This window comes from Apus apus, chromosome 13 (genome assembly GCF_020740795.1).
Source record: "Apus apus isolate bApuApu2 chromosome 13, bApuApu2.pri.cur, whole genome shotgun sequence".
Lineage (NCBI taxonomy): Eukaryota > Metazoa > Chordata > Aves > Apodiformes > Apodidae > Apus > Apus apus.
The window spans coordinates 12,361,125-12,388,995 of record NC_067294.1 but is presented as its reverse complement, the minus strand read 5'-3'; the positions used below and the strand labels follow the sequence as shown (position 1 = coordinate 12,388,995).

At 36.3% G+C, this 27,871-nt stretch overlaps 1 protein-coding gene across 2 annotated transcripts in view; it reads right to left on the bottom strand.

The window, feature by feature from the left end:
• The window catches only part of GABRG2 (gamma-aminobutyric acid type A receptor subunit gamma2), a 62,682-nt gene extending 43,069 nt beyond the window's left edge, over positions 1 to 19,613 (bottom strand). Inside the window, exon 1 of one of the 2 annotated variants that reach the window (XM_051631458.1) lies at positions 18,770 to 19,613. In XM_051631458.1, coding sequence (XP_051487418.1) covers positions 18,770 to 18,876 — 107 coding nt within the window. In that variant the 5' untranslated portion in view covers positions 18,877 to 19,613. The remainder of the gene's footprint in view (positions 1 to 18,769) is intronic. The other variant, XM_051631459.1, reaches the window with a different exon arrangement.
• Between the last annotated feature and the right edge of the window lie 8,258 nt (positions 19,614 to 27,871).

Here is a 27,871-nt window from a genome sequence, read left to right as displayed (position 1 = left end):
TTAATCTTTTATACCAAGTAGACTATAGAAGACCCAAAGCCTACAGCAAAGGTTTAATAAAGTACTGACATCTACAATGAGCCTTCCACTTAAAGCTCCAATGTTTTCTACTTCTCAGTGAAGGACTGAAACAAGACTTGCTATTTTACCTAACAGCGCTCTTTAATTTAATGAATAGTCAAGATAAATTCAGCTTTTGATGTACCTAAAAAATTACCCTAATCTAGAGGTCATACATTATTCATTATGATAATACAGTCACAGTGAGGGAAGGACATATTCCAGGTTCCCAGTGTGGATACAGAGATGCCATATGCAGATGTGACATATGAGTATGTAGAGAACAGTATTTGCAGGAGATAACAGTGCCTGTGGAAATCTAACCATATCTGTTTTCTCTCTTGTTAACTGCCAATCATATTTTAAGTAAAGCTATCTGAATTGAAGTTGAAAATGTTTTTACAAAACTGTATGCTGAATTCTCTCTCCCTGCTTCTGTTTCTATTCTCTCCATTTGTATTGAAATCTTAAGGCTGTGCCCAGGACCATGCTCCTTTCTTTACCATAAAATGATACGTATTTTATTTTATTACTAAGTGTTCATCTTAATACCCAACCTTCACTTTTCTCAGGCTTGCAAATCATGTAATGTGAAGATTAGTCTCATCGGGGACAGAAACCCAGAATAATCACAGAATCAAAGAATACTTTGCTTAAAGAGGGAACAAGGAGATCCGGTCAATTATCAGAAGTTCCATGAAAGGAAATCAAGACTGTTTTGAGAGATTTGGGCTAAGAAATCACAGAGAAAGTGTCTTGTTTTCTTTTAGGATCATAGAATCATTTTGGTTGGAAAAGATGTTTAAGATCAAGTCCAGCAGTTAATCTATCACTACCAAGTCCACTTCTTTGTTCCAGAAGATTCTGAAATAGTAGATTCACAGTGTTTCCAGAGAAATTTGTTTCAGTCATACCTACTAGAATTACTAGCTGTATTTTGGCCACTTGGCTTAGTCATGTAGCAAAGGGAGACTGAGGACATTCACAGGGAGGAAGAAAATAGTTTCTCCCTCTACTTAATGGTTTGAGTTTGTTGGTATTTTAGGCAGGTCACCTATAGAAGATAGTTCATTTCCTAGGCTACTGTTACAGCTATCATTCCATTGATTATTTAAAAACTTTTCATGAAATGATCGCTGCTTGCAATATAGGCAAAGCTGAGTTTCTCTGTCATTCCTAAGTCACAGAGGTACTCAGGTGTACGATAAAAAAAAATAATTAAAATAATACCACGATTCTCATAAGCAAATTGGTACAGCTGAAACACTGCAGTTAAGTAGGTACTGAGCACAAAAGTCTCAAAATGGGTATTCAGGACCCAGAAGTCACTAGAATAGCACAGATGAGTACTCCCAGCAGATGACTTTTCAGTCTTCTCCACAGTTCTTAAAAGTCTTAGAGTGCCAGCAATCAACAGTCATTTCTGGGAACTATACCCACATTGAGATTTAAAGGTCAGCAAGACTCCTGTGAACATTTATACTGTTTTCCTCTGAATGAGATGGTACCTGGCAATGCACAACTTAAGTATCATGCTGTGTCTTTCACAGGCCTTATTCCAGTCATTCAGCAGCTCACAGTATCCTCACTGGTACTTGTCAGCCATTTTCAGTAATGCAGTTGAATTCTTCACCCTCTTCACAGACGTGTAAAATATGGCTGTGATCTTTTTGTATTAGCCAGTATAAAATGCTCGGTCATAGCAGACTGGTTCATCTTACAGACATTCTACATCTTCCCTGAGATGTGCACTCACATTAGCTACTTCACCTTATTGTATCACACGTTAGCCTTTTGTAGATACAGTTCAGGCATCTGTTTTCCATATTAGCACATTCAGCCAAACATGGCTACAGCAGATGCTTACACAGAAACGTTGAAAATGAAAAACTTAATTTTGCTTAAGTTTCGTTTCCTTTCTGTAAATTTGAAAATCTGTCTTAAAAAAGATCTTTGGAGTGCATTGATTGAGAGTTGCTACTAATAAAACTTCTGGGTTTTCTGTGTTTTCTAGTTCGCTGCACTGAAAAATTGTAGTGCAATTTTTGCATTGCACAACAGGTTGGATTCAAGTCTTAAGGGAGCAGGAGGATTATTGTCCCTTTCAAGATATGTCTAGCACCAACAAAATGCCCTCATGGCCAGTTATCACTAAAATGACCAGAAAGAGGGCCAGTGTTAGCAATCCTGGCAAAGAACCAAAAGCTGAAACATAGCACCCAGTCTAGAATCAGTTTCTCCAGCAGAAGGCTGAGTCTGCGTATTGGTTAAATAAATGGATAAAAGATTTCTATCTTCAGATCTATCAGAACAGACCAGTGTAATTGAACAAAACTAAGTTATACCACAATATAAAAACTGTGGGCAGGGAGAGGAAGTATGCTACCCCCAGAGAGGATAGCAAAATGGAGAGGGATGAGACAAACTTGAATAGCCAGTAAGGAACAAGAGAGATAATTATAGACACAAGCACACATCATTCTTTTTTAATAGCCTGAGCTTGAAGTGCAGCATTTATACTTATGAGAACTCTGGAGGAGTCTAAGATGTGATCAGATGATTCAGATAAGCCTCTATAACTTAAGATGATTATTTCAGGGTTTTTTTGAGCTAGAATTTTGTATTAATGTTTTCTTACATTTTGCTTGCTGGAGGTAATATAATCTACTCATGTATCTATTTTTAGTGTGGTTATGGCTACGGCTACTCATTTTAAAGGCAAGTGAAGGAAAGCGTTAGACAGAAACAAACAGAAAATTGAGAATTAGGGTCAGGTATTCTTCTGCATCATAAGTTTAGCTTGAGTTGATCTACTTTGTTTGGTATTATCTCACTATATCCAATTTTAAAAGGTGTAACCGTGAAATTACGTGAACTTCAGAATGTTTATTTTTTGGTTTACCTTCCTCTCCACTTCTCTCCCCTTGCATCCCCTTCTCTCCTCTTCCTTGATTTCTTTAAAAACTATGCATCTTTGTATGTGAAATCTAAGGTACTTGGAGCATGATTTTTGCCTGTTGCTATTACTCAGCTCCTGCAGATTTCTGCTATAGCTGGGAGAGCTCAAAGGGAAGAGTGAAGTTAATGGCCACTATGAAATGTGATCTGGCTATTCTTTTTGAGTGTGGAGCTCAGTTCATGTTTTCTGGCTGTGTTTTATTGTATGTAATTGTCATCTGTTACTGTTAGACGTAATTTCTTTTCCCCAATAACATACATGGCTTTTGGAAAACTTTGCTCTAAAATCTCACTATAAATGAACAAGAGGAACAAAAAGCTTAGTTCTCTTCCCAGTGAGTAAGATTAGGAAAACATCAGTGCCCTCCAGCCATCTATTTAAGCAGCATTAGCTCAAACCCCAATCACATTGCTCAATTAGATTTGAAAAATGAAAGAATAAAGATTCTTGATCTGTAATACCCTATAAGCTACTCATATTCATGGCTTTTCAGAATACTTGCACAACTTTTTTCCATACTTTGTCAGCATGGTAATTTCACTCAGAAGGACGTGACTTCTCAAATCAATCATTCATGATGGAGTTATCCTCACATCGCAAACTGTCAATATTTAAAACCAAATGTGAGGTGCTAGAAATGTCAGCAATTTTGCTTTTAAAGGAACCCTCCTGAGCTTTTTTTTTTTTTTTTAGATTTAGAATACCTCTTTTTTTCTGCAGATGTGAACTTTAAAATTCAAGTTAAATGGAATATAAATCCTCACTAGAATTAAATCTGTGAGGGAATGTTTTCATTCTCATCTTCTGTGTCTCAATACACAAGCAGAACACTGAAATGCGGTGTTCCCAGTGTTGAGCCAGGAGTCAGGAGCGATGAATACTTCCCTCTTAAAGGATTAATGTCCTTCTACTTGCTATGATAAACTAAGTTATATCATCTCCTCACATAAGTATAAACTGTTTTTACAAAATAAATAGGCACTGTGCCTTATTATTTGTGTTTGCTGAAGCCCTAGGTATGATGGGAAACTCTCCCAGCATGGAGGAAGAAACAAACATTAACCATGCCTTAGGAAATGACATTGCATTGCGGGGAATCACACTTCCCTCACACTTATCAGCAATGTTCTAGCCCGTATCTTTGATAAACCAAGTGAGGCAGATAAATCCTAAATGATCAGAGAGCCAGTCAAAAATCATTTTAAAACCAGTATGGCTATATTCTTAGAAAATTCTTGCTTCTTTCAGATAATGGAGTGATCATTACTGGAATGTTTATTAGATAGAAATGTGTCTTGAAGAAAGAGCTGAATGAACAGAAAATAGTCTTGAAGAAAGAGCTGAAGGAACAGAAAATAGTTGCTTGATACACATCATCATGAAGCTAACTCATTCACAAAATGAGTGTAAGCAAATGTTGAAAGTTAAACAGGTTTTTGTTGTTTTTGTTGTTTGTTTCTTTGGGTTTTTTTTGGGGGGGTTGGTTTTTCTTTTTTGTGTTTTTTGTGTTGTTTTTTTCTAAACAACGATTCTGGTTTAACTTTATTTTTAATGCATGGTAACCAGTAGTAACCTGTGTGTTCCCACATAAACCAAGTTACATCATGCAAGACACTGTTTGCACTCATGCTCATAAAACAGACTGTGCAGAGGTGGATGTGAAATTTAGTTCTGATAACAAGGTAGATGTGTGATACATTAAGAATGTAAGTGGCAAGCTAATGTCTCTATGTCAGCTGAGAAGGAAAATTGTCAACAAATGTGCCTGAGTTTCCCCAGTGGAATTAATCTACTTTAATTAAATAGCCTATGGTTTGTTGTGGTAGTCTGATGGACTTACTGGGGTGGTTAGTACTAACAGGATGGCTTCATGTCAGTGTCTCCTTAGTTCTGTGGGGCTTATGAACATGCTAGCTTCTGGATAAGGATTGTAAGTACCTCTGCTGTAATATGCACCCAGGCAGGGTTATTCAATAGCGGTGTCACCCATGTCTGTATCCCTCCATGCTGCATCCTGTGTTCACTCTTGACTTCTGTACTGTTATACTAGGCTTGTGTTTCTCTGCATTACATAACTAGCTAAATAACTAATTCTTCATGGAGTCACTGCTTGCTACTATTGTCTATATGAAACTATGCTTGTACCATCCAAAAAGTAAACAAATTAGCCATAGATGCCTGGTCATTTAGAGAAATTGCTGTGGCAGCTGAACCAAGTAAAACAAACCTGTGGGCAGGTCAGGAAAGGTTCTGACCCAGCAGGCCTGACCAACCTCTGTCCTGAGTCCTTGCAAGCTCGATGCACAGATTATGGCCTGTTGTTAGCAATGGCAATGTTGTATTGCAGGGCTACCTGCTACAATTTGTTAGTGGTCCTTCCAAGGTAAATATTGATATAAAACTGCCATATCTTCCTTTTCTACTTATACCTTACTACGAGAAATATTTGGGAACACAAATTTCAAAAAGAAATACCAGGGTACAGAAAAAGTTGTAAAACACATATTTTGAGTATCTATTCATAGAAAGAAAATATCACTATTAAGTGTATTCAGCTTTTTATGCAAGAAGTTAAAAATATTTTTTCTGAAAAACAGTAAATTGTTATAATGGTGCTGACTAATAATATAGTGACTCTGCCACTTTATTTTAATGACAAGAAACTGTGTATGGGTTCACTCTGTTTTATTTCTCTCTTTTTGACCTTTCTATCAGTCTCCAATAAGGCAAATGTAAGGCACATAACATGTAAATCCTCCCTAGCTCTGAAATTTTTGACATTTGAGTGGGCTAGACATAATGAACACTGTAAAGCCTATCTTCCCAACCCTTATAATTAAATGTAACTATTAAGGCTAGTCAAAACACTAATGAAATAGGAGGAATTTCTGCTTCACACACATACAAACATTTATCTCCCAGACTTCTTTTTCCTCCAGAAATATTTTGCCATATGTTTTCTTTTTTACTATATCTTATAACTATAATAGAATTTTATTTTATAAATTGTCATTGTTCTGATTATATAAAGCTAAGTTTATCTTTCCAGAAGGAAAGAAACTTTTCAATATGTAGCAACTATAAACATATTTTGTAAGTAGATAGTATTCAAGGATAAAGAAAGATGGATGCCTCATGACTCAGAAAGACTGCAGAACAATAGCTAAGTAGAAGCAGAAGCTAATAGTGGGTTTCATTAATGTGTGGACCTGGCTACAAGGGTCAGAAACAACAGTCCATGTAGCTGTAAATATATTCCAAAAACATTATTTTGAAAAACTGCATTGGGAACCAATTTGTAAGGTACAACTATTACTGATTTATTTCTGAAACTCCTGGAGGGGAGAAACCACATTAAGGTCTAGGAGATGCAGACTCATGTAACTAGGGTTTCAAGATATGTTTTGCAGTGGAATAAGACTGAGTGCCAAGGACACTACAGACAATGATAGGAAGTACAGAAAGACATACAGAGCTGAAAATGTTTCCTTCCGTTCAAAAGATTATATAAAAAGCTATTTTTTTTTCCTTCTTGTCTTACTGCAACTCTGTACTATGGCTAAATCAAAGGATCCACTGAATGTACTGCAGAAACTGTTTCAAAAGAAAACAAAAATGTTCATACAATCAGACCACAATGTCCAGATCCCCAGCAGGTTTCCTTGGCCCTTTCTCAGAGCTCTGTGGAGCATCCACTATGGCATGACAACAATAAGCTTTAAAGGTGAATTGATACAAGACCAAGCAGTAATAGACAGCTGCTACCATCTGACATTGCTAGGTTGTCTTGAACTAGTCCATTCCCAACTGTGAGGGCTCCATTTACGAGACATGAGTACCAGCTCCATGTGGTGTCATTATGGAGACTGTGCTTGTGAGTACTCAGGCAAGATCCATGAAGATATTCAGGGTAGCCACACAAAGCATCATGACAATGAAGAATAAGCTAATTGGCAAAATGCAGATGGTTTCAGACTTCATTTTTGATAGATACAGAGAAGACACTATGATGCTTCAGGTCACTTGTATATCATATCCAAACTGCAACATCAGGAACCTTTATAAGAAGAAGGGTCTTCTCATGACTGGAGCAGATACCAGATGGGGCCATTAGGCGAGGATGTAGACCTGAAAACTTGGGAAGTTGGCAAACCCCTGAAATTAATGGAACATAAGCAGAAGCTAAGGGAGAATACTGAGGTTTTATTTACCACAGCATATCTCCCACATGGATAAATTCATCTTCTGTTTCCCTTGCTACAACTCCAGTTGCTTTTTATGAGCTACAGATTTATGCAAAAAAACTGGCAGAGAAGAAATTCCACTGGAAGCCACGGAAGCAAAACTTATTATGTAATTTATCCTCCCAAATCCCTGGAGAATTTGGCAAACAGACCTTAAAATAATTTGTTAAATAAAGAACAGGTGCTATTCCCAGCCCCACAGTACTCCAGCAAACACTACCAGTGAAATAATTTAGAAGAGAGAACAAAACTGGAATACACTTGCTGGCTATGTTGGCATATTTAGCTTGTATCTGTCAGATTTTCCAGGATTATGTTTTTCATTCTGCCAACTGCTCAGTATTCGGATCCTGATACAGAAAACCATGTTAGTAAACATTTAAACATAAGTGAAAGTGCTTTCCTGGATGAAGGCTTGAATACTTAAAGCCTTGCAGAACTGAACCCCAGTTCAGCTGCCTCAGGCAGTTTCCCAGTGTTAATACAGATATGGCATCTCTGACAGAGAGATACATTCTTCACAGGACTTCGGAATTCTTAAAGTTAAACAGAGAAGACCTATTTAAAATGCATACTACTTATGACTGGACACAATCCCACCATCGAACTTCTGTTTTTTTCATTAAATCCTTTCTTTACTATTTTATTGAGGTGCCCAGAACACTGCACATAACAAATGCTTCCCGTTTTTTAATCTGAATATATATTGCATTGCATTTATCACCTCTGCTACTTATTTACTATAGAGATATTATAAGATATAGCACTTTAGGGACCATAAGAGAAGAATTGGTTTCACAGACAGTGTTTCCTCTTTTTTTTTTTTTTTTCCCTTGCTTAACAAATTGTAGAATTAAAGCTGCAAACAATTTTCTCTTTTAATACTCTCCAAAAGTCTTCACATACTCAGAACTTTTTCAAAGTTACCATGTGAGCTAAAATTTCCTGGTTTCTGGCCAAAGATTAATTTATTTCAAAGCTTAAAATAAAATCCCCTCTTTCAAATCTCTAAGGCTAAAATTATTCTTATTCCCTTTTAAAATCAAGTCTATATAGAGTTTATTTTCACACATATAATCCCTAGATGATTGAATGGTAAATTCTGGAACTCATTATAGAAACAAACCTTACTAAGAAGTATGCCCAGGGTAAAAATAATTTTATATTATGTGGTTAAAGAGTATTAAAAGGGTATAAATGGGGTTGAAAGTGGTTGGATAGTAATGGCAAATAATTTGGAATCATTTGGAGGCAGTGGTGGCAGGTTGTGTGAGAAAAGAAACGTGTCCTCATCTGGGCAAAATAGAGGGATCTTAGTTTTATAACCTTTTGACATCAAGGAGGCAGGAATGTGGATCTGTAGCACAATAACCAGCATCAGAGAAGAATATTTTCATGTTACTTACCACTGCCTCTTAAATAAGGTGCTCATAGCCTCATTAGCTGTGCTAGACTTGGAAGTTAAGAACTTGGCCCTAAAGATTTGTGGTGACTTTAATCTCATGTGCTGCATTAGAACTTTATAAAGGTTTTAAGTAATTTTAAAAGCATTCTTTAAGTCTTTAAACCAGATCAGTTAGGTTTCTTAGCATTTCCTTTAGAAACCAGGGCAATAAAATAAAAAAGTAATTATTAATGTAAAGTTGCTTGTCCTTGCCCCAAAGTGCTTATAAATACCTGGTATATTTAGTCAATACAGTGCAGTTTTTGGTACTAGTTAATTATTTTGGTCCAATAAAAACATCAATATTTGTGATTACATTCTAAGATCCACCAAGTATTTTACCACTAGTAGCCTTCCCCTCTTCCAAACCCTTACCTTCCAAGAAAATAGTGATTCCTTTACTAGTTTACAAAACAAAATTGTAATACTCAAACATATTTGGGTTCACAGCCCTTGCAGACTGTAGAAGCAATATACATCATTTCAGTTATGTATACAGAAGCCAAAAGTTGTCTTTTCAGTCTTCAAGTTCGGCCACTACGGCAGTTCTTGGCAGTGTAGGTATTATTACATGGCTCACAAGCCTCACCTTCTTTTCCAAGCAGAGTGACCACTTCTCAAGCCAAAGTTACTTACTGTAGTAAAAGAGTTACTTTCTCTGTATCTCTCTTCTTCTACTGCACAACTGAGAGCTACTACCAGCTTTTTTACTTGTGTTCTTATTTGAGAGTGACATTTCTCCAGCCTCTAACTTCTAAAACATGCACACAGGCTATCTTCACTTCATGAAAAAGGCTGCCCTGTGTTTGCCATCTTTGTCATATGTAATCATAATAATTCATTTTTCTGAATCCTTGCATTGGTTTTCTGTTTGAAATAATATATCCAGCTTCTTGTTGCTATGTTAAAAAAGTTTCATAATTCACTTCTATATAACCTTCAGTTCTGCCTTCCATTCGCAGGAACTGTACAGCCTTTCTGGGCTCATAGGTGAAGTTCTCTGTGTTAAATAACTCTTAAGAGCTGTCAGTGATTCATCTGTAGAAGGTCAAGTTGGCCGTAATTTTAATTATATATAACGTATTTGGTGGGATTCATCATTCACTGACATTTGTCTGCTTCTTTGCCTTTGGTGTGGTATCTTTTTGGGCAGTTGTTTCACAATTGTTTTGAAAATATTTGCCATTACCACAAATAAGCATGAGCTAGTTTTCTGAATATAGAATTATATTGTTGATTTTTGGGGTCAGGTGATTACTTTTCTGCACACAGTGGCAGTTTGAATGCCTAAATTTTGGAAGTGTCTCTTAGGTCTATAAAATTAGGAACCAGAGACATTGTTCAGGCTAGCAAAAGGGGAAAGCAGGTTGCATACTCTTTGATGAACTGTTCTTCCTTACCTGCATCAGTATCTGTTGTACACCTGATTGAAGCCTTTTAAGAATTAATCTGCAGTGTGAAGTCTTTTGTGTCTTCATCAGGACTAAGAGAGGAAAAGCAGAATACATCCTATACTACCCTTTCATAGGATGCACATGAAATAGCCAAGAGATGCCTAATCTCTTTATTTGACCATTATGAGTATAACTTGTTCTGGTTTGCTGACACATTCTCCAGCTTCATCAGACATATGTATGGATCAGTAGATCTCTAAAGTACATTATCAATTAATAATATATCGAATAATACATTGATTATTTTAGTAAGGCTTTCTAGCATTATCTCATTAATATTGTTCTTAATTGTTCTCTTTCTCATTCTTTCCCCTTCTATCTTATTTTCTCTCTTTTGGAAAATAATCTAAGGGAATTAGTTGAAAGTGGAATTCAGTAGATAATCTTCAGTCTGTCACAGCTGGCAGATACCTTGCAGCAGATTAACCTAGGCTTCATATGACCAGAACAAGCTATTTGTGTTACACAATTTAACATTGAATCATTATTGAAGGAAAACATATCTCATATCACCCACTGTTTTCCAGGGAATTCTGTCAGAAGATTATTTTGGGTATGCATGAGATCATCTTTAAGATAAGTTTATCATCAATGTGAAGATCCATTCTGAAAGAGAATGGAGCATTAAAAAAGCTTAAGATGCTAAATAGCTCAGAAAAAAGCTAGCCTTTCATCTCAAGTGTTCACATGAAATACCAAGATGACAGTCAGTAAAAACTAAAATTTCAGACATGATTAGCTGCATGATTTGGAAAGATCTAATGCAAACATTTAAAAAGCAGATATCTTCTTGTTCCATTCCTTCCAAATCCTCATTATTATCTTTAGTTTCTTTTACTTTTTTTTCCTGTATATTAATGTTTTGTTTCTGGTCATAATGTATATGTTTGCTTAGGTTTAATCTAAATGCTGCTACTTTAATGTCTTGCTATCTGTGTGTGAACAGAAAGTTCTTATCTTGTTAGAGTAATATTTAATGTCATATACAATGGCCAGATTTCACAGCTAGGCCCACACATTGTGTTGTACATAACTGAGTATGTGTGAAAATGTCTTTCCACTAAACCTGAAAAAATAGAACTGATCCTGTAGATACAAAAATCTGACTTACACAGTAGTGATTTTCTTCCTTAATGATAATAATTTGTTGAACTGGGATTCTTGTGTAAATTACTGAAGTTCTGTTGCCTGTTAGCACTTTGCAGTAATCATAATGATTACTCTGGGTCACATCAGCTGTGTGTTGTGCCATATGGTTTGCATCTGGCAGATGCCAATAACCAAAGCTAAGGTCAAAAGATCAGGGCAAGGATTTAACTATGCTTCCTGGGTGAAACCTCTCTGCTTCCAGAAGCATGCAGCTAGAGATTTCCTGTAGCAAAATGTTACCACTGAGTTTTATGGACTTTGCAGTATGTTCTTTTTGAATCTTTATAAATCCTTGGGCTCTGCTTTACCTCAGTGATTAGACAGAAAACCATAAGTTTTCAGGCAGCCAGTGATCATGTCATTGGGTGCTCTATGCCCTTTATGTAAGAGAAAACAAGTAATCAACTTTTTCCATGGTGTTTAGGACATCACATGAAAAAGCATTATGCAGCTGAGGTAGTCACTTGCATAGGAAGGTGTTTGCTGTATTTCTCTCCTGCTTATGCAGTCACTGGTGGTTTTCAGAGGCACCAAAGCCTCCTTTTTTTTGACAGGAGTTGTGTTAAAAATATTACTCAGTTATATAAATAAGAAGATATCACTGTGTGTCAGACTGAATACACAATATTCAGTCCGACATGACTTGCATGTTAATTTCCTGTCACAAATGTACAAGTACCATAGAATCCCATTAGATACAGTCCTCACTGTTCTCTCAATAGCTTCCTTCAACCTACCACCTTCGCCCCTCTTTTACCTCAATTTGTCTCAGCCAGTTGGCAGGTGCTGGGACTTGTAAAAATATGTACCCACTATCTCCCTCTTCCCACTCTTTCTTTATATGGCTGGAAAAAAAAAAAAAAAGAAAAAAAAAAAAGAGTTTTTTGTAAATTTCTCACATTGAAGGAGGTGGTTACACATTCTGATAGAAATGAATTTCTAACCACTTCATATGACAAGTTTAAAAGCAAGAAATGTAATTTTCTTGTTTCCAAAGATAAAATTAAATGCCATTTTCTCCACTTTCTGGCTTAGAGCAAGGCTGAATTTGTTCTTAACTGGAAGAATAAAACAAACAGGTTACTTCTGGACGTCACAAAGAGAAAACTGGACCCATTTCAAATAGCAAAGCTCCTACTTAGTGCACTGGATCCTTTCTTAGCCAGGAGCTCACCTAAATAAAATGCCAATAAAGACATTAAGCTTCTATATATGTACACACTAGGTGAATTCAGACTCCCATGGTGTGCTTTTTATTAGCATCATGACAATTTGGGCCATGACCCTGTATAAAAAAAAACCAACAAACCCATGTAATGAGTGTATTTTGAGTTTAAAGTCTAAAAAAAAAAAAAATCAGTGAATTTAGAATGAACACTCTATGCTGTTCCTTTCTCATCTCTCCTTCAACTAAGTAGCTCTTCACCCATTTTTGTGGCTTTGAATACATGCGCTGGGGGTGATTGTAATCCATAATTTCATTAGTGCTCAAGTTTGGTTTTAGTCTCTTTCTATGAAATAGGCCTTTTCTTAGCTAATATTAATTATAGTTACCTGAATATGGTAATGGACTCTTTTTTCTGTTATTTATAGTTCTTTCCTGTTACTTTCCGCATTCTTTTTATTCATCATATAATGAAGTATCTTCTACAAAGTAAACATCCTCCACTTTTGAGCCCAGAAGCATACCTCTACTTCCAATGAAGTTGTCTGGATGTCTATTTCTATCATCAGTTGTCATGTCTCTTCTCTTTTACTGCCACAAAGAACCCTGGTTCTTGTTCAGAACTTCCATTCACAGAAAACAAGCTCTGTTCTTGAATGGAGAAATTCCCTTATTTCCAGAGGGCCAGGATAAGGCCTATGTGCCACGTAATATCAGTTTATGTTATAATCTGTGGGCTGAAATGGAGTGTGAAGTTTAAGCTGATCTTCTATCCAGAATAAAAAAGAAGAAATTAAGAAACAAAAACCTGTTTAGAGGTATTGTAAATCAGTTAGCTGGAATGTAGGTTGAGAGTCTTTTGCAAAAAGTAAAAGCATTATGCAGTGTAAGAAACACTTATTGAAGATTCTTACTGAGCTGTAATTTAACGTTGGGTTAGTTCCCAGTTCTTACTTATGAACACAAAACTACCTGCAGGAGTTTATACTGTAGAGGTCCTGGCTTTTCCCTCTGCAGCAGGCTGACTTCAAGTGGGTCAGGGATTGCTTCAGAGAATAAAACTTGGCCCATCATGTGAGGAGACTCCTACAACTGCTGAGATTTTCAGCATTAGGTATAGGATGGGCTATTGATTTCCTTGTAGACAAAACTGGGAAAACGGACAATCAAACCTTACCATCTGTCTTAGAGGGAGTTTATTTGGCAATAAATGTCCATTTTAAAAGTCCAACACTAGACAGGTTATGAAGGATGAAAATTTAAAGCAAAACCTCTTCAATTTTAACATCTGTATGTCAGTAATTTTTTAATGCTTATATTTTCTAACCCCAAATTCATGTTAAGCAGGCTCCCACCTGGCACTGTGATCTTCATTGCCATCCTAACAGAATCTACCTCTTTCTCTGTACAAGACTGTTTGGCTGCAGATGCAATAGCTTGCAAAAGCAATGTCTCAGATTTTACTAATGAAGCAGAGAAGCACAGTGCACTCTGGGTATTCTGTTGAACATCAAAAATTAAAAAAAAAAAAAAAAAAAAGTGATCACCCTAATAGATTTTCTGTATCTAGGAATATACAGAACTTTTATAGCTGGAGTGGCTGAATGTAACAAGAGAAAGACTACAGGGTACTGAGCTAATCAACTGAACAAGTGCATCTCCACATGGCAGGATAGTGCCAGTCAGAAGTACTGACCTGAAAGCTGCCTCTGCCTTGTAACTTACTTGATTGTATCTCTACAAGATGCTGTACTGATCAGTACAGATATGTCTAAGCAGGCATAAGAGGCAAAATATTAAAATCAGCGTTCTTATAAGCATCTGCATCTGTTATTGCTCACCTGTGTCTGATGCTTTTTCTAATCCCTTAATAATTCATGCTTTCAATTCACAATTCAGTTCCTTGTTGGAGAAAGGGATGGTCATCACTTAGGTATATAAAAATTTAACTGTACTGGGACTGAGACTTGGAATGAGTTTCCTTTGATCAGACATTTGTCTTAACCTGTTCATTCCTATCAGAGTCTTCTTCCCTTTCAAGTTTTTGTGCACCCATTACAGGATTTCTCAACATATGCTAACAGAGTAAATAAAGAGCATAACAATGTGACCCCAATCCAAATCAGCAAGATTTTTTTCCAGATCAGCTCCAATTAGGAACAGTTTAAGCTTAAGACCCAAAAGCACATTTTGTATGGCCACAAATAAGACATATAATATGAATTATAGAAAAAGTAGTAGTACATTAAAAGGTTGATCCATTTCCTAAACTGTTTTTACTGTAGTTAGTTTCTATAGCTTTTTATGAACAAGTTTCACTTCTCGGATCTTCAAGGATTCAAACTTTCTGAAAGACTTTTAACATCGTTTCGTGTGTGCATTGGAGGTTTTTTGGAACACATGAATTCAGGTATGCAGGTTATGATTAGGTAGTATTGTCACTAAAGCAAAAGTTAATCCACATCTCAAATCATTAGTTACTTGCAAGTAGGGGAACAGTATCCATAATATTTTTCACCCCATCAAGTTATTAATAATAAGATAGTGGAATTTTTTCTTAACTGTTCAAATCTACTTTAGATCAGTGTCTTTTGTAATCTTTTTATTACAATAATAATTATTCTAAGTTTGTATGCCAGTATGATAGCTGGTAGCACCCAGGAATGCTGCGTGGTGATGAAAAACTCAAAGGCAGTCTCATCTCCTTGCTACCCCTGAAACGTCCGAGTAGAGTGCAGGTCTTGTGTCCATGCAGCCTCAGCTCTGCTCACACAAACACTGTAGTGCCTAGGCCAATCAGCACTAAAGATTCAGTTTTATCGTATCATAGACAAGGATAAACTAATAATTTAACCGCACCTAGATTCACATCTTCTGTCACGACACTTCTTTAAAAGAGACCGTTCCTTACTGGTTGAGAAACCATCTCTTGTTAAAAGACACCTTATTCCAATAATGCTCCAAGTGACTTCAGTGGGATCTCTGACATAATATTAGTGCTATGCACTGTGCAAAAGTATTTGGAGCTGGTGTATGAGTAACTACAGCTGCAGGATTCATACTAAACTGATGTTAGCAACCTTTACAGTAATTCTAAATGACTGTTCATCTCAGGGTTACACGCCCCTTTTAATCATTGTTATTATATCACTTACCACACAGTGCAAGAACCAAACTGACACTGCCAGTGCTTTGCAAGAGCAAAACAATTTTATTAACTCCCATGTTCAGTAATTTACTAATAAAAGTACTTGTACTATTTTGGTGCTAAAAATACTGCTTTATTTATGCTTTTATGTGATCAGTCTTGACAGTTTTTAATTTTATGTATCTAGCTGCAGTATAGAAGCATTGCCATGACACTACTTGGGCAGTAACAAGTGAAAATATAAGAGTAAGTAGTGTCCAGTATTTCATATCTGGACATTACTTTGTCCTGTGTTCATGTGATTTTTGCTGAAAATGTGTTAATGCTAAGGACTATGCAAAAACAACTAATAAAATCTGTATGTAAGCAGTGGAAACTTTGATGGTGAGTGAGAAGGAACATGTTAGTAACCTGTTACATATTCAATAAGTGTAATGAACGAGTAAGTTCCAATTAAACTCCATATTGAGGTGTGCATACTTTGAACTATTTTGCTTGCATTTTTAAAGTATTTGTAAACCCCAAGATGTGCGATTCTCAGAAATTTGGAGTTTGGTTTGACTAATTTTCACTGAAAGGCAGCTTTGGCCAATGTGATGGACAGCACAATGCTGTTGCACTAGTCCGAGGGATAAGATGATGGGGGAGCTTCATGCAAGAACTTTGCAGTACAGTTATGAGCATCAAGAAACAAATTGGAAAAAAACATTTCCTAAAACTTTAGTGTGCTCAATTGTAAGGATGTTCTCTGTTCGTGTAATAAAACTAATATGTAAGATTATTGTAATGGTAAAATACGTTTCTTCTGAATTCATTCAAATTATGATTTACTGAAGCCAGTGCCAGAATTTTAGCTGCTTCCATTAATTTCTGAATGATGCCTTAACTTTGTTCTTCTTTCTCTAATCTTCTAAGTTGTGCAACAATTAATTTATTTATAAAGTATATTTTTGTATTGATGGGAGAAAAACTTTGGCACAATTCATTAACTTCAGGAGTTAGTTTTTATATGTTCAATTACTTTGATCAGGTCCTGCAAATACTTAAACTTTTGCATATTTTCTGATTTATATCAAGATATTTCTTCACATGCATAACCTGGAGCACATATATTAGTGTTCAGTTGCGTTGGCTTTTAAGAATTTCAGTGCCCAGGACAAGTGACACATAATACAATTATATTCCCTTCCTTCTCAAGTGTTTGATGAGCTTTTGACAAAGAAAAACTCATCCTGGCTATAAACAAACTGTATAAAAGTTCAATGTTTGAAACTCTGTCTTGGCCCATGAGTTTGCAAAACTAATAGTTCTTCCACAACAGAGGGAGAAAAGTGTCCTGACTATTATAATTCAAATTGTATTTGCATTTAAAATATTTTTTGGAAACACGAAGGATAATCTTTCCCTTTACTTTTAGCTTTTAAATATTGTTTCTCTCAATTATTTACTTCTCAAAATTATGAGGTTAGGAAACTGTCAGAGGAAACCATCCTGGCTGTCAGGTGGCTATGAACAGATAACAGAACCTTTTGCTGAGATAAAATTTACATTATAAAGAGTTTGCTTCAAAGCTTATGAAATATTTTTTGGCAAAATTCCTCTCAGGTTATGTTATTCTGAAAGATGAGTGTAGTTAAGAAAGTATGTTAGAATAAATATCTGAGATTATTTTAGTGGAAGTTTTATGTCAGAATAATCTGAGACCCTGTGTTCATTAAATCCTGTAAGAGCTCTTTTTCTGTTGCTGCAGGCACATAGTAATCAGAAACAATTCCATAAGAATCAGAGATACTTTACACTTGTCTTACTCCCAATAGTAAAGTATCCCTCATGGTGGGATCACTAAGTTTTATTTCACTTTCTACTCCATTTTCAACCATTTCAAATTTCTTTTCACAGGAATTCCTAACATTGTCCTTTTTGCATGAGGACAGTTACTCTAAATCTCAACAACTATTAATTTCTCTGGCCAATAATTTTTTGCCATTTATTTATTTGGCTTACCACTAAAATCCTACCAGTGCAGCTACAAAGTCTGATTTTTTTCTTAAGCAAGCAAACAAACAAAACCAAAGTTGTTAGAATAATAAACATTTTTTAGTATGGGAGAGTCAAGGAAAAAAGGAGGAGATAGGAAAGACGGTAAATTTGGATGAGAAGCCTGCATTAATAGTAGAGAGGAAAGTGGGCACTAATTTTTCTAAAGTACCAATGAGAAGAAGGCTCATGCAGCTGAAAGCAGAAGGCTGTTACCACTTGAAGGGGCAGGCACTTTGCAATGCGGTGCTACTTCCTCGGCTAATCTGTTAAATGCACAGTCCACAAATTTTTGCAAGAGTGTCTGGTTCAGTGTAATGCTTAGCACTGCAGCAGCACTCTCTGCCCCCCGCCACTTTCTACTCATCCACAAACTCCTTCTTCCTCTGCTGTTAAGGCTTTCCCCTCTTTACGTGTATGTCTATGATGCACAGATGCAGCACACACAGGTTACCTCCTTGTGTCAGTGTGTGGGGTAAATGCTATCGTAAACATTCATCCCGTATCTTCAGCAAACACTGTTACATCCTATTGCTTGTTCCACCGGCATTAAAAGCAGTTCAGGAAGTGGTCAGTGCCGGCAGCGCAGCACTGCCTGCCTGGGGAGGGCTTTGCAGGGACCTGCATCCCTGTCCTTGGTCCGAAATCCTTGCCCTGGCTCCTTAGGGATGGAACAAGCACACGGTGCTCGGGAGCCCAGAGCCCAGGCACAGCCATGATGTGGCTGCTTAGGTGAAAACAAGCATGAATGCACTGACATTCTGCCCACAAAACACAGCTGTATTGTAACTCCATGCACTGTAGGAAACAATAATTCAGAGGTAAAGGGCTTTGTTAATATGGCACCAAATTCTGTGAGACACCCGGCATGTACCACCACCATCCACACCCGCCGCTCGCCCTCCCTGTCCGTTTCACAGCCACAATTCTAAGGGAAATAAAACACTGTAAGATCTCAGCTACTAGGAGATAGGTGAATGTAATGCCACTACCCAAACCTCCGGCATTCTCACCACAGCTCTGCAAATTTGCAAACGGATTCTTCACCCCCTTCCTTCCCTCTTCCCCCCCCCCCCCCCCCCCCAACAGAATCAGAAAGCACATCTTACCACTGGATGAGAGAGAGGAACAGAAGTGCCCACACCATCATTTTGAGAGAAAATGCAGGATTCACGAATGCAGTGCTCCCCAGGCTTGTTGGATTTGCAGGAATCATCTCTTTTTCTTCCCCCCCCCCCCCCCCTTTTTCTTTTTTCCCCTTTCCTCTTGGTTGCAGATGGATCCGTCCCCTTCTTTAATTTTTTTTGGTAGTGGTTCTCCCCCCCTCCCTACCAGGTCCCGTCAGTGGGATGATACATTGCGCCCAGCTGCCGGAATTAATATGCAGGGGGACAGAAATTAGATCTGCACAAGCCCTTTGCAGATATAATCAGAAAACGTCAGCTCAGGCAGCAGGCAGCAGCTTCCAAATCTGGGGGAATAATGTAATTGGGAGAAAACGGAAAAAAAAAAACACCAACCAGCCACAGACACACTCGGAATGAAAAAACAATCAAGGAAAGAAGAAACGTGTACGTATGTACACATTGACAGAACCACTGTCACACATGCAACAAAATCCAATAAAACAATAGAAAGAGTAAATGAGAGAAGAAAAAAGAAAAAAAAAATAAAAGGAAGAATAAAGCAATGGAGCTTCTGCCTGAATGCAGATTAACTCTGAGGTCAAAGTGGAAATGATGCACTCTGCTGCAGCACAGATTAACACATGCGTGGTGTCAGCCAGGGTGCTTTTTAACCTTTGATTACACAGATGCAGACAGCCTGGATTTTCATTTTGGAGGCGAGAAGGATTTGGCAGGCATAAAAAGGGAGGGTGGAAGGAAAAGCTTGCCCTGTGCTGCTGAGCATCCCCATTTTTCTAAACAGCCTGGAAATTGTGATTGCTAAGGGGAAGAAAATGAAAGGACGGATGGGGGAGTGTAAAAGGGAGGGATGGTTGTTGCTAAGTAACTCAGGAAATGGGGAAAACAGCATTGGTGGAGTCAGTATGAATGAGGTGATTTAATGTGTGATAGGATTAGGGGGAATATGTAAGGTTTTAATCTCCCCTCCCCCTAATAAAATCAGGCTACACAGAAACAGGAAATGCTTCCTGGCCAGAGGGGAAACACTAGTGAGCTATAAAAGCTGGACCTTGCCAAATTTTAGAGCTGGTATCCCAAGTTGTGTTGTCCAAAAATGCAATTTAGCAGCTACTATGCAAGGAATCTCATGATTTCCCAAAGAGCACCTCAGTCTAAAAAAGGTACTTGGACTATGACATACAATATCAAATTTTTCATCTCCCCCCAGTATTTCTGCCTGAAACTAAAGCAAATACAGACAGCATCAAGCCACCCCAGTGCTTTGTATAAACTGGGAGATTTAAGTGTAAATCACCAGGACTGGGAAATGACACTTGGCACTTTCTCAGTTCAAAGCCCATCTTTCTAAAACCCATGGGAGAAATAAATAATTATTCTAAAGAATACTTAAATGGGGAAAAAGCTAAATGCTTATAGTAGAATAAAAGTATCAAAATTTCCCTCTGTACTGTCTAATCTGAAGCAAATTAGACACTTGGATCCTGCTTTTTTTTTTTTTTCTTTTTTTTTTTTTTGTCCTATCACAATATATTTAACTACAACAATAAGCAATAAGTCAATGTTATTAGTTGAATGAAATATGCCTTGGCCCCTGGATAGTTCTGTGATAATTTGAGCCCATGTCTAACACTGTCACTGGATTTTATAATCAGTATTTTCAAACAAAGTAACGTTATAAACTTAGTTCTTAGTATTTACAGTCTTATTCTTAACGAATTAACTTCACCAACTTGTGAAATAGAGCCACTTCAGAAATAAAAATATATAAAGTATTCCAAATGCTCTCCCTGTATCTCATTCTCTCAGAGTGTGTGTATGTTTATATGCATATTTAAGTACCAACATTTGCTTCTGGTCCACTTCCTTACCTGAACATGATACTTTTGTCATTTTATTGCTGTAATCTCTCTCCTCAGTTATCAAAACTTTCATTTGAAGGTTAAGAGTATATTTTGATAAGCGGATCAAAATTGTTGATAACTAAGAATTTGAACTGTGCAAATAGTTACTGTCTTAGCTACCGCAACCATATCTATCCTAACAGGGAATATCAGCTTTACACTGCACTTTATTTTTTGAAATTTGCTCCATAGCAAAATGTTTCACTTACTTCTTGACTTCATATTGTTAACTGGTATCAATGGGTTTTGATGGACAAGCATACACTGAAGACTGTGCAGATTGCTCTTCCAATTAAAACTTTTATCTTCGTTTTATGATCAATTTTTCATCTGAGATGCACCTACTCTAGTTTTATTTTCAGATGCGTGCAGTTGACTTTTAGGCACCAATTTAGTGGGAATTATGAGGGTCTGCTGCCTCTGATACTGTCAGTGGACCACACAAAGGCCAAGTCAGGTTTGTCATTGCTCCTTGACAGTAGATATCAGAGCTAACATAATTTAGATATCAAAATACGTGACTGTAATACACAAAACTTATCCACCAATAATCAAGCAGTCAGTAGCAGTTTTGTCTGTAAGTCAGTTCAAATGCAAAATTGTCCTTGCACTTCTTTGCAACCTTGGCCTAAAGGAAGAGAAAGAAAAAATAGGTTTTATGCTTAATGCATTTGAACATTACAATCTCTGTTTATTATTATAACCTTTGTTGGGAAAAGCTTTGTTTATCTGAAGCAGATAAAACTGCTACAGAAACCAAAATTCTAATAGTCTGTTTTCTGTTTGAATACATGTTGTCTTTGAAGTGCAGCGTTCTGCTTTTTCTGCCCACAAGCTCAGATCAGACAGTGATGTTTTAGAATTCCACGATAATAAATTATCACAAAGGACCAAATTAACATGAGGACACTGCCTAGTGTGAAATGTTTTCCTGACACCTTTTGTTTGATTAATCAATCCCAAAGAGTAATTTGTCCCTGAGTACAAAAGTGGTATCTTGACAAGAAATGACTTCATTTTTAAAGGAAAAATGTCTTACAAATAATTAAACACAGAAATGATTGTTCCAAAAATGTGAACTCTGTTTCAGAGTATCTTACTGTACTTTGGCAGACAGCTTGTCCATTTACTAGGAGGTCCCATTGATTTCCTAGGTGTCTGTCTTTAAGCACAAAGGAAACATGGCTATTCCTTAATCTAAAAGTATTTTTCCTGTATATCAAATATTTCATCATACATTAACAAAAGAAGACAAATTATATATTTAAAAACACAAATGGAAAAATAAATGTATCATAAAAGATACAGTAAAAAGAAGGACACTGTCCATGTCAATATATCGCCAAGTTATTCACAAGAAAGATTACTTTTTTTTCTTTTATCGTGTTTCTATCTGCAAGTTCTTTCTGTTTCAGCTTGTAATTCCTCACGTAGCTTAGACAAAAAGACAATTAAAAAAACACAAAAAGAAAATGCTAATTTCAATGTCTCTCAAATTGCGTAAGATTTGGATAAGAGGTAACTGGTTTTATGATTCATGTTAAGGATGGTTTCTTAAAGACAAAAGAAGGAATCATCTTGTTAGCTTAATTGTCTAGTGATTATTTAGGAGACTGCTAATTGCATAGCAAGTAATTTTTTAATGATTAGAAAAATACATTAAATGTTTCAAATTATATTTATCCAGAAATGAAATATCCTAGCCATTAAAAAAAATCTTGTTTAACTTCATGAATCCACATATTTAAAAACAAATACCTTGTTTTAAGCTATATATAAATTTATATTTTATACTAGTAGTAATAATATTGATAATGTTTTGTTTTTCTCCAAGATTTTCATCACATATTCCAACCCTGGGGAATACATTAACATTGAATTCCTGAGGAGAATAACATCCAACATAGAACATTACTTAGATAGAATTCTAGGATATGATACTTTTCCCGTGGTTTATTTTCTCATTCATTTTCTGCTCATCAATAGGGATGTATTAAACATGTATGTTAAACAGGTATATTAAACATGAAAACAACTAAAAATATATCATGCAAAACTCCTAGAAGAAAGGTAGCTCATGCTTTTGTACATTTGTTAATGTACATATGGGTTTTTGGTTGTGTATGGAAAAGCATGTATGTTTTCCTATTAGCTTCTTGATTTATTATCTCACTGATAAAGAAAATTCTCCACGAGATCAGGAGCTGCCTGGGCTGACTACTAACTGCCAAGTCAAGGAACAGTGTGGACATTTCATTTAGAAGACCTAGACATGTAGTTCTCTTTTAATTTGTGTGCTACAAGATACAGATGCTTTCTGAAGGCGTGGCATGGAAGTGGACTGAATAGAAAGCACACTCTTTAGTGCTAGGCTAAAATCATAGTTTAGAGATTATTACTGACTTCTTAACGGACAGGAAATCTTGGCCTTTTAAAGAGTTGAGTTATTTTAATCCAGTCTAAAAAAACATTTATGAATTCCCTTCAGTACTAAGTAGATTAACTAAAAAATACAGTGTATCATGTATCCAAATACAAATATGTCTGTTTTGGCAAACAATTTAAATTTAATTGTTTATTGTCATATAACTAAAACATTAGTCATTTCTTGGTATTGAACCTTGGTATTGGATGGAGGAGTCATACATTGCATATCATTGTGTAGAATATGGGTATTCTAGATTGGCAGAGTAGGAATCCAGATGGATTTTATTAATTAACTGAAAAAGTATAATTTAAACATTGTTTCAGCGCTATTTGTTAGAATTAAGATGATTCACTCGAGCTGTCAGAATAAAAGAAAAAAAACCACACTAAAAAGTCAAAAATTCTCTCAAGAAGGCCATTGCACTGAAGCCAGCTTCTTAGAGGATTCAACTTACTGCATTTTTTAAAAAAACAAAATCTTGTTCTACCTGGGAAATAATTTTTTAAAGACTTATTTCAGAGCTTAGCAATAACAATGGGAGTTCTTTCCTAAAATATTTCATTTCAGGTTTTCATGCAAAGTGAGCATTTCTTCAGAAATATTTTTATTTAAACTGTTTCTTCAGGTTTCTATTCCAAGCAATTACTTTCTGAGTATCTGACTTACAAGAACAAATGCTGGTAGCCTAAATGCAACCAAACACAGATTCAAAATACTGTGTTTGTTTATATGCTTTGATCTTGTGCTAAAACAGTAAAGAAAACAAGTTTTTGGCTAAGATTGCCAAAACAAGTTTTTGTGCTTAGATTTACAATCTCCTGCCAGCAACAGACTTAACAAATGCTATTTTGTGTTGTAAACTTCTAAGATTCCCTTACCATAAAATTCTTTCAGGACACTGCATTCCCCATCTCCCTGCCACTGACCTGAGAAAGCTTTCTTATCCTGTGACATAACCTAGAGGTCCCAGTAGCATTACACTAAATTCTTATGTGAAGAAATTACCATTCTAAGCAACTTTCTGAGAAACACAATAACGGTTGTTTTCAGAGCAATTTTACTAATGCCTTAGAGAAGTCTCTGCTCCTCTGGAGTTTCAAAAGAGCATGGTTTTAGGAGCCATATATTGATGTATAAGTTGACATAAATATTTTTAGCAGTTTGTGCACACAGTAATTGGGCTGTGTTTATACTGTATGAAGAGGTTAGGTCAAACCCCTGTGTTCTGATTATAGCTTTTCCCCACACCTTGTCCTAAATCTTTATGTTCAAGACCAATGGCTTTTGAAACCACCCAGGAAGGCAGTCTCTGCTTCATGTAGTCAAGAACCAAACTGAAGGGGAAAGTAGAATGCTGGAGTTGTCCTCCTCTCACTCTTGAGCATAAAAAGTGAGGGAAAAGAGGCAGGCAGTGCTTTTGTCACTTCTGAGATGATACCAGAATCTTTACATGGAGGAATGAGGGAACTCTATTCACATAATATGTACCTTCAGCGGGATGGGTTTAGTTCAATTGTTTCAGGTATGTAGTAGGTTGTTCTACCTATTTGCATACTTGTTTTAGAAGTTATCTTTCAGTTCCTGCATGGCATAAGTAAACTTGTAACTGCACAGATTCTCTACGTAGTAATGAGAGAGGAAGAAGCAGCACTAAACACCGCAGGGAAAGACACATTAGAAATTTGATGAGAATTTTGTAAGGCTACTTTTCAATAACTATGTTCTGGTACTTGGATATATGTGCATTGGAATAGCGTCAAGCAGGTATTCCTAAATCATCTAAGAAACAGCACATTTGGTTGACCAGTATGCTTGCAAATATATTTTCATCTGTTTATACTCCCAATGAGCACAATTACTATGTTCTGTAATTGATCTGCCAATGTTTTGAAGCACTGTACATGTAACAGAGAGCTACCAACACTCAGTGATTTCATGCTGCTTATGGCCAGTTTGCCTTTATATGAAAAGCATTTGCTACCACTGCATTTTATGTTAAGGTCTAGGTGAGTGATAAAGTGAGTAATAGACCCTGGCATTTTTCTTTAGTTGTCCAAGCTTTTACATTTCTTTACAGAACATGATTTTTTGATGGTTTTGGGAAATTCAAATCTAAGAAATTTTCTTACTTATTCTTACAAAAAAAAAAATTAAAAAGTAGCACTCCTGAGGTTGCTAAATCTGTTCATTTAAACTGTGCACATCTACAATATTCTTTTTCTTCCCAGATGAAAAATTAATATTCTTATAGACCAGGAAAACATGGTTCATTTATTTATTACTGTACTCTCATCTATAATCCAACAAAAACATCAACATCAAATGCATGAGAAAAAGACCTTGCCTATCTTAAGAATGATTACGTCTTTATGAAAGAAGTATTTTATCAGTTTTTCCACAAATATCTATTTTTCAGAAGAGTAAAATCTGCAAATTCCTGACAAGAGGCCACAGGAAGCTGCTTGAAAGGCATGTTTAGAATAAAGCCCAAGCACAAGCCTCACAAACTTTGATAAGAATTAAGAACATGTTTAACTGCTGTCTATAATATAATGTTTATCTAAGCCCAGGTCTTACTTTGCTCATGGAGGTGCAGCCTTTTCTTTTTAGTGGTGCAAGAAAATGCCACTACTTGACAGAAAACAGCCCAACCTCAGAATGTCAGTTTTCGCAATTTTAATCACTGTGGTTCTCTTCCAGTTGGTCCCCAGCCCTTAGCTTGGTGGGAGATTAGTCCATCCCAAATGCAGTACTTTGTCTCTGTTTTTGCTGAACTGCTTGGTATTCCTGTTGGCATGCCACTGCTTGGCATTCCAGTCCCTGCAGCCTCTTGAAGCCTCTCTGGATGGCCATCCTGCCCTCAAGCACATCAGCAGCCTCAGTTCTGTGACACCCACAAACCTGGTGGTGCTGTGTCTAGTCTCCTCTCATACAGAATTTTATGAACAGCAAAATGTAAAACATAAAAATACTTGCTAAACCAGACTGAGAATAACTATAGTTAATATTTATTTTACATTTAAAAGATTAAATTAAGAAAATAATATTACTTGTACAATACAATCACTGACAGCTTGCCAGTGGTCTATTTGTTTATTTATTTATTTCTGCCTGCTGTGTATTCTAGGTGTTTTGTGCACCTTCTCATGGTAAAAAAAAAAAAATTAGATGTGTAAATTTCTTTTCAAATGAAGCTAGTTTAGTTTCCTTGTTCTCTTAGAGTAAAGGCTTTATTGTCAGAGGGGCTGTAACAACTAATGAGTTCATGTTTCAGTACAATCCCGTTAGAACTTTAGTAAATGAAACTGCATTTTAAAGCAGAAATAACTGAAAAAAATGTAAGTTCAAATAAATTTAAGCATACAAAACACTATAATGTCTAGTCAGGTTAGGATACCGATTATTTTTGTTAGCAACAGTAGTTATTAAACAATTGTGCTGTTATTACAAATTGATCATGTGATAATAATAATTAGGCAACATTGCTTAGTTTGAAATCTGAAGCTCTTGAGATATGCTATTATTACAAGGTGGTTCAACTAAAATGAATATTAATGTATATATTGATAAAAAATAAAGCAAAACACACAAAAAATAATTAAACCAGCTACTATGAGAAAGCTTGATTTTTAATATCACTTATCTGCTGTTACTGTCAGATTCATAGAGCCAGGTAGAAATTAAAATCGGACAATAAAAATTTATCCACTTGAAAATTAAGTATACTGTCCTCTGACACAGTAGTGAATCCACTAGTGAATGAATGCTGCAAGAAACCATTAGAAGGAGACTTTCCAGTACTTCCAAACTATTGATTAAATGTTATACTCCTCCTTCTTTCAAATAGTGTATCAGAAGCTGTAAACCAAGATTTGTTTTCCTGGAGCTTTTTCTCTTTTTCATTCAGCAAATATTGATTTAATTTTTCATAGTTCTTCCAAAGAACAAGCCAAGAAACTAATGGGCTGTACACTTTCATCATGATGTCAACAACAGTGATGTCAGAGTGAATCCAGGAATAAAGGCAAACCTGCTGCTTTTATATCTGGATGATTAGCAGAAGGTATTTGCATCATTATTTAAACTAGAATTCAAAAGGAAACAAAATAGTTGCTTTTTTCAGAGATGATGCTTAACTAAATTTTTTATCATTCCAGAGCAATACTGAAGAAGCAACTTTTTATGCCTCTGAGGAAGTATGTTTGCATCACCACCAAAAAAAAGAGTTACCTATTTATGTATTATTGATCAGGGTCTGTGAAACAGATTCAAGGAAAAACAGAGAGATGTGGCAAAACTCTCAAGTTTAGATTTAAAATGGAATTTCACAGAGCTCTGTGGAGATATGGGAAATGAAAATCAGAAATTTTGACTTGTTTTAAAGCTGATTGTCCTACTGGCCCTGAAATAGTTCTTTACGTGTGAAATTTCTCCCTCTGCTCTTGAAATAGATGAACTCACCCTACTGTTGAGAGTTGGGCTTGGAAATACCCAAGCAGGGACACACACAGCTGCCCTGGCACTTCTTGGACAGTTTCTCCCTGAAGGGTAGGAGAGAGCACAGCTGTGCCCCTGTGCTGCCAGCTCCCACTCTTCTCCATTAAGGCTTCACTAGAGAGAAGAAAAAAAAGTGGCATTTCTTGCAGGCTGAGTGCGTTGTTGAGACATTAAGGGATTGAAGCCACAGGTTACAGTGCATTAATACATGCACTCTTTGCTTTGATGTGTGTAATT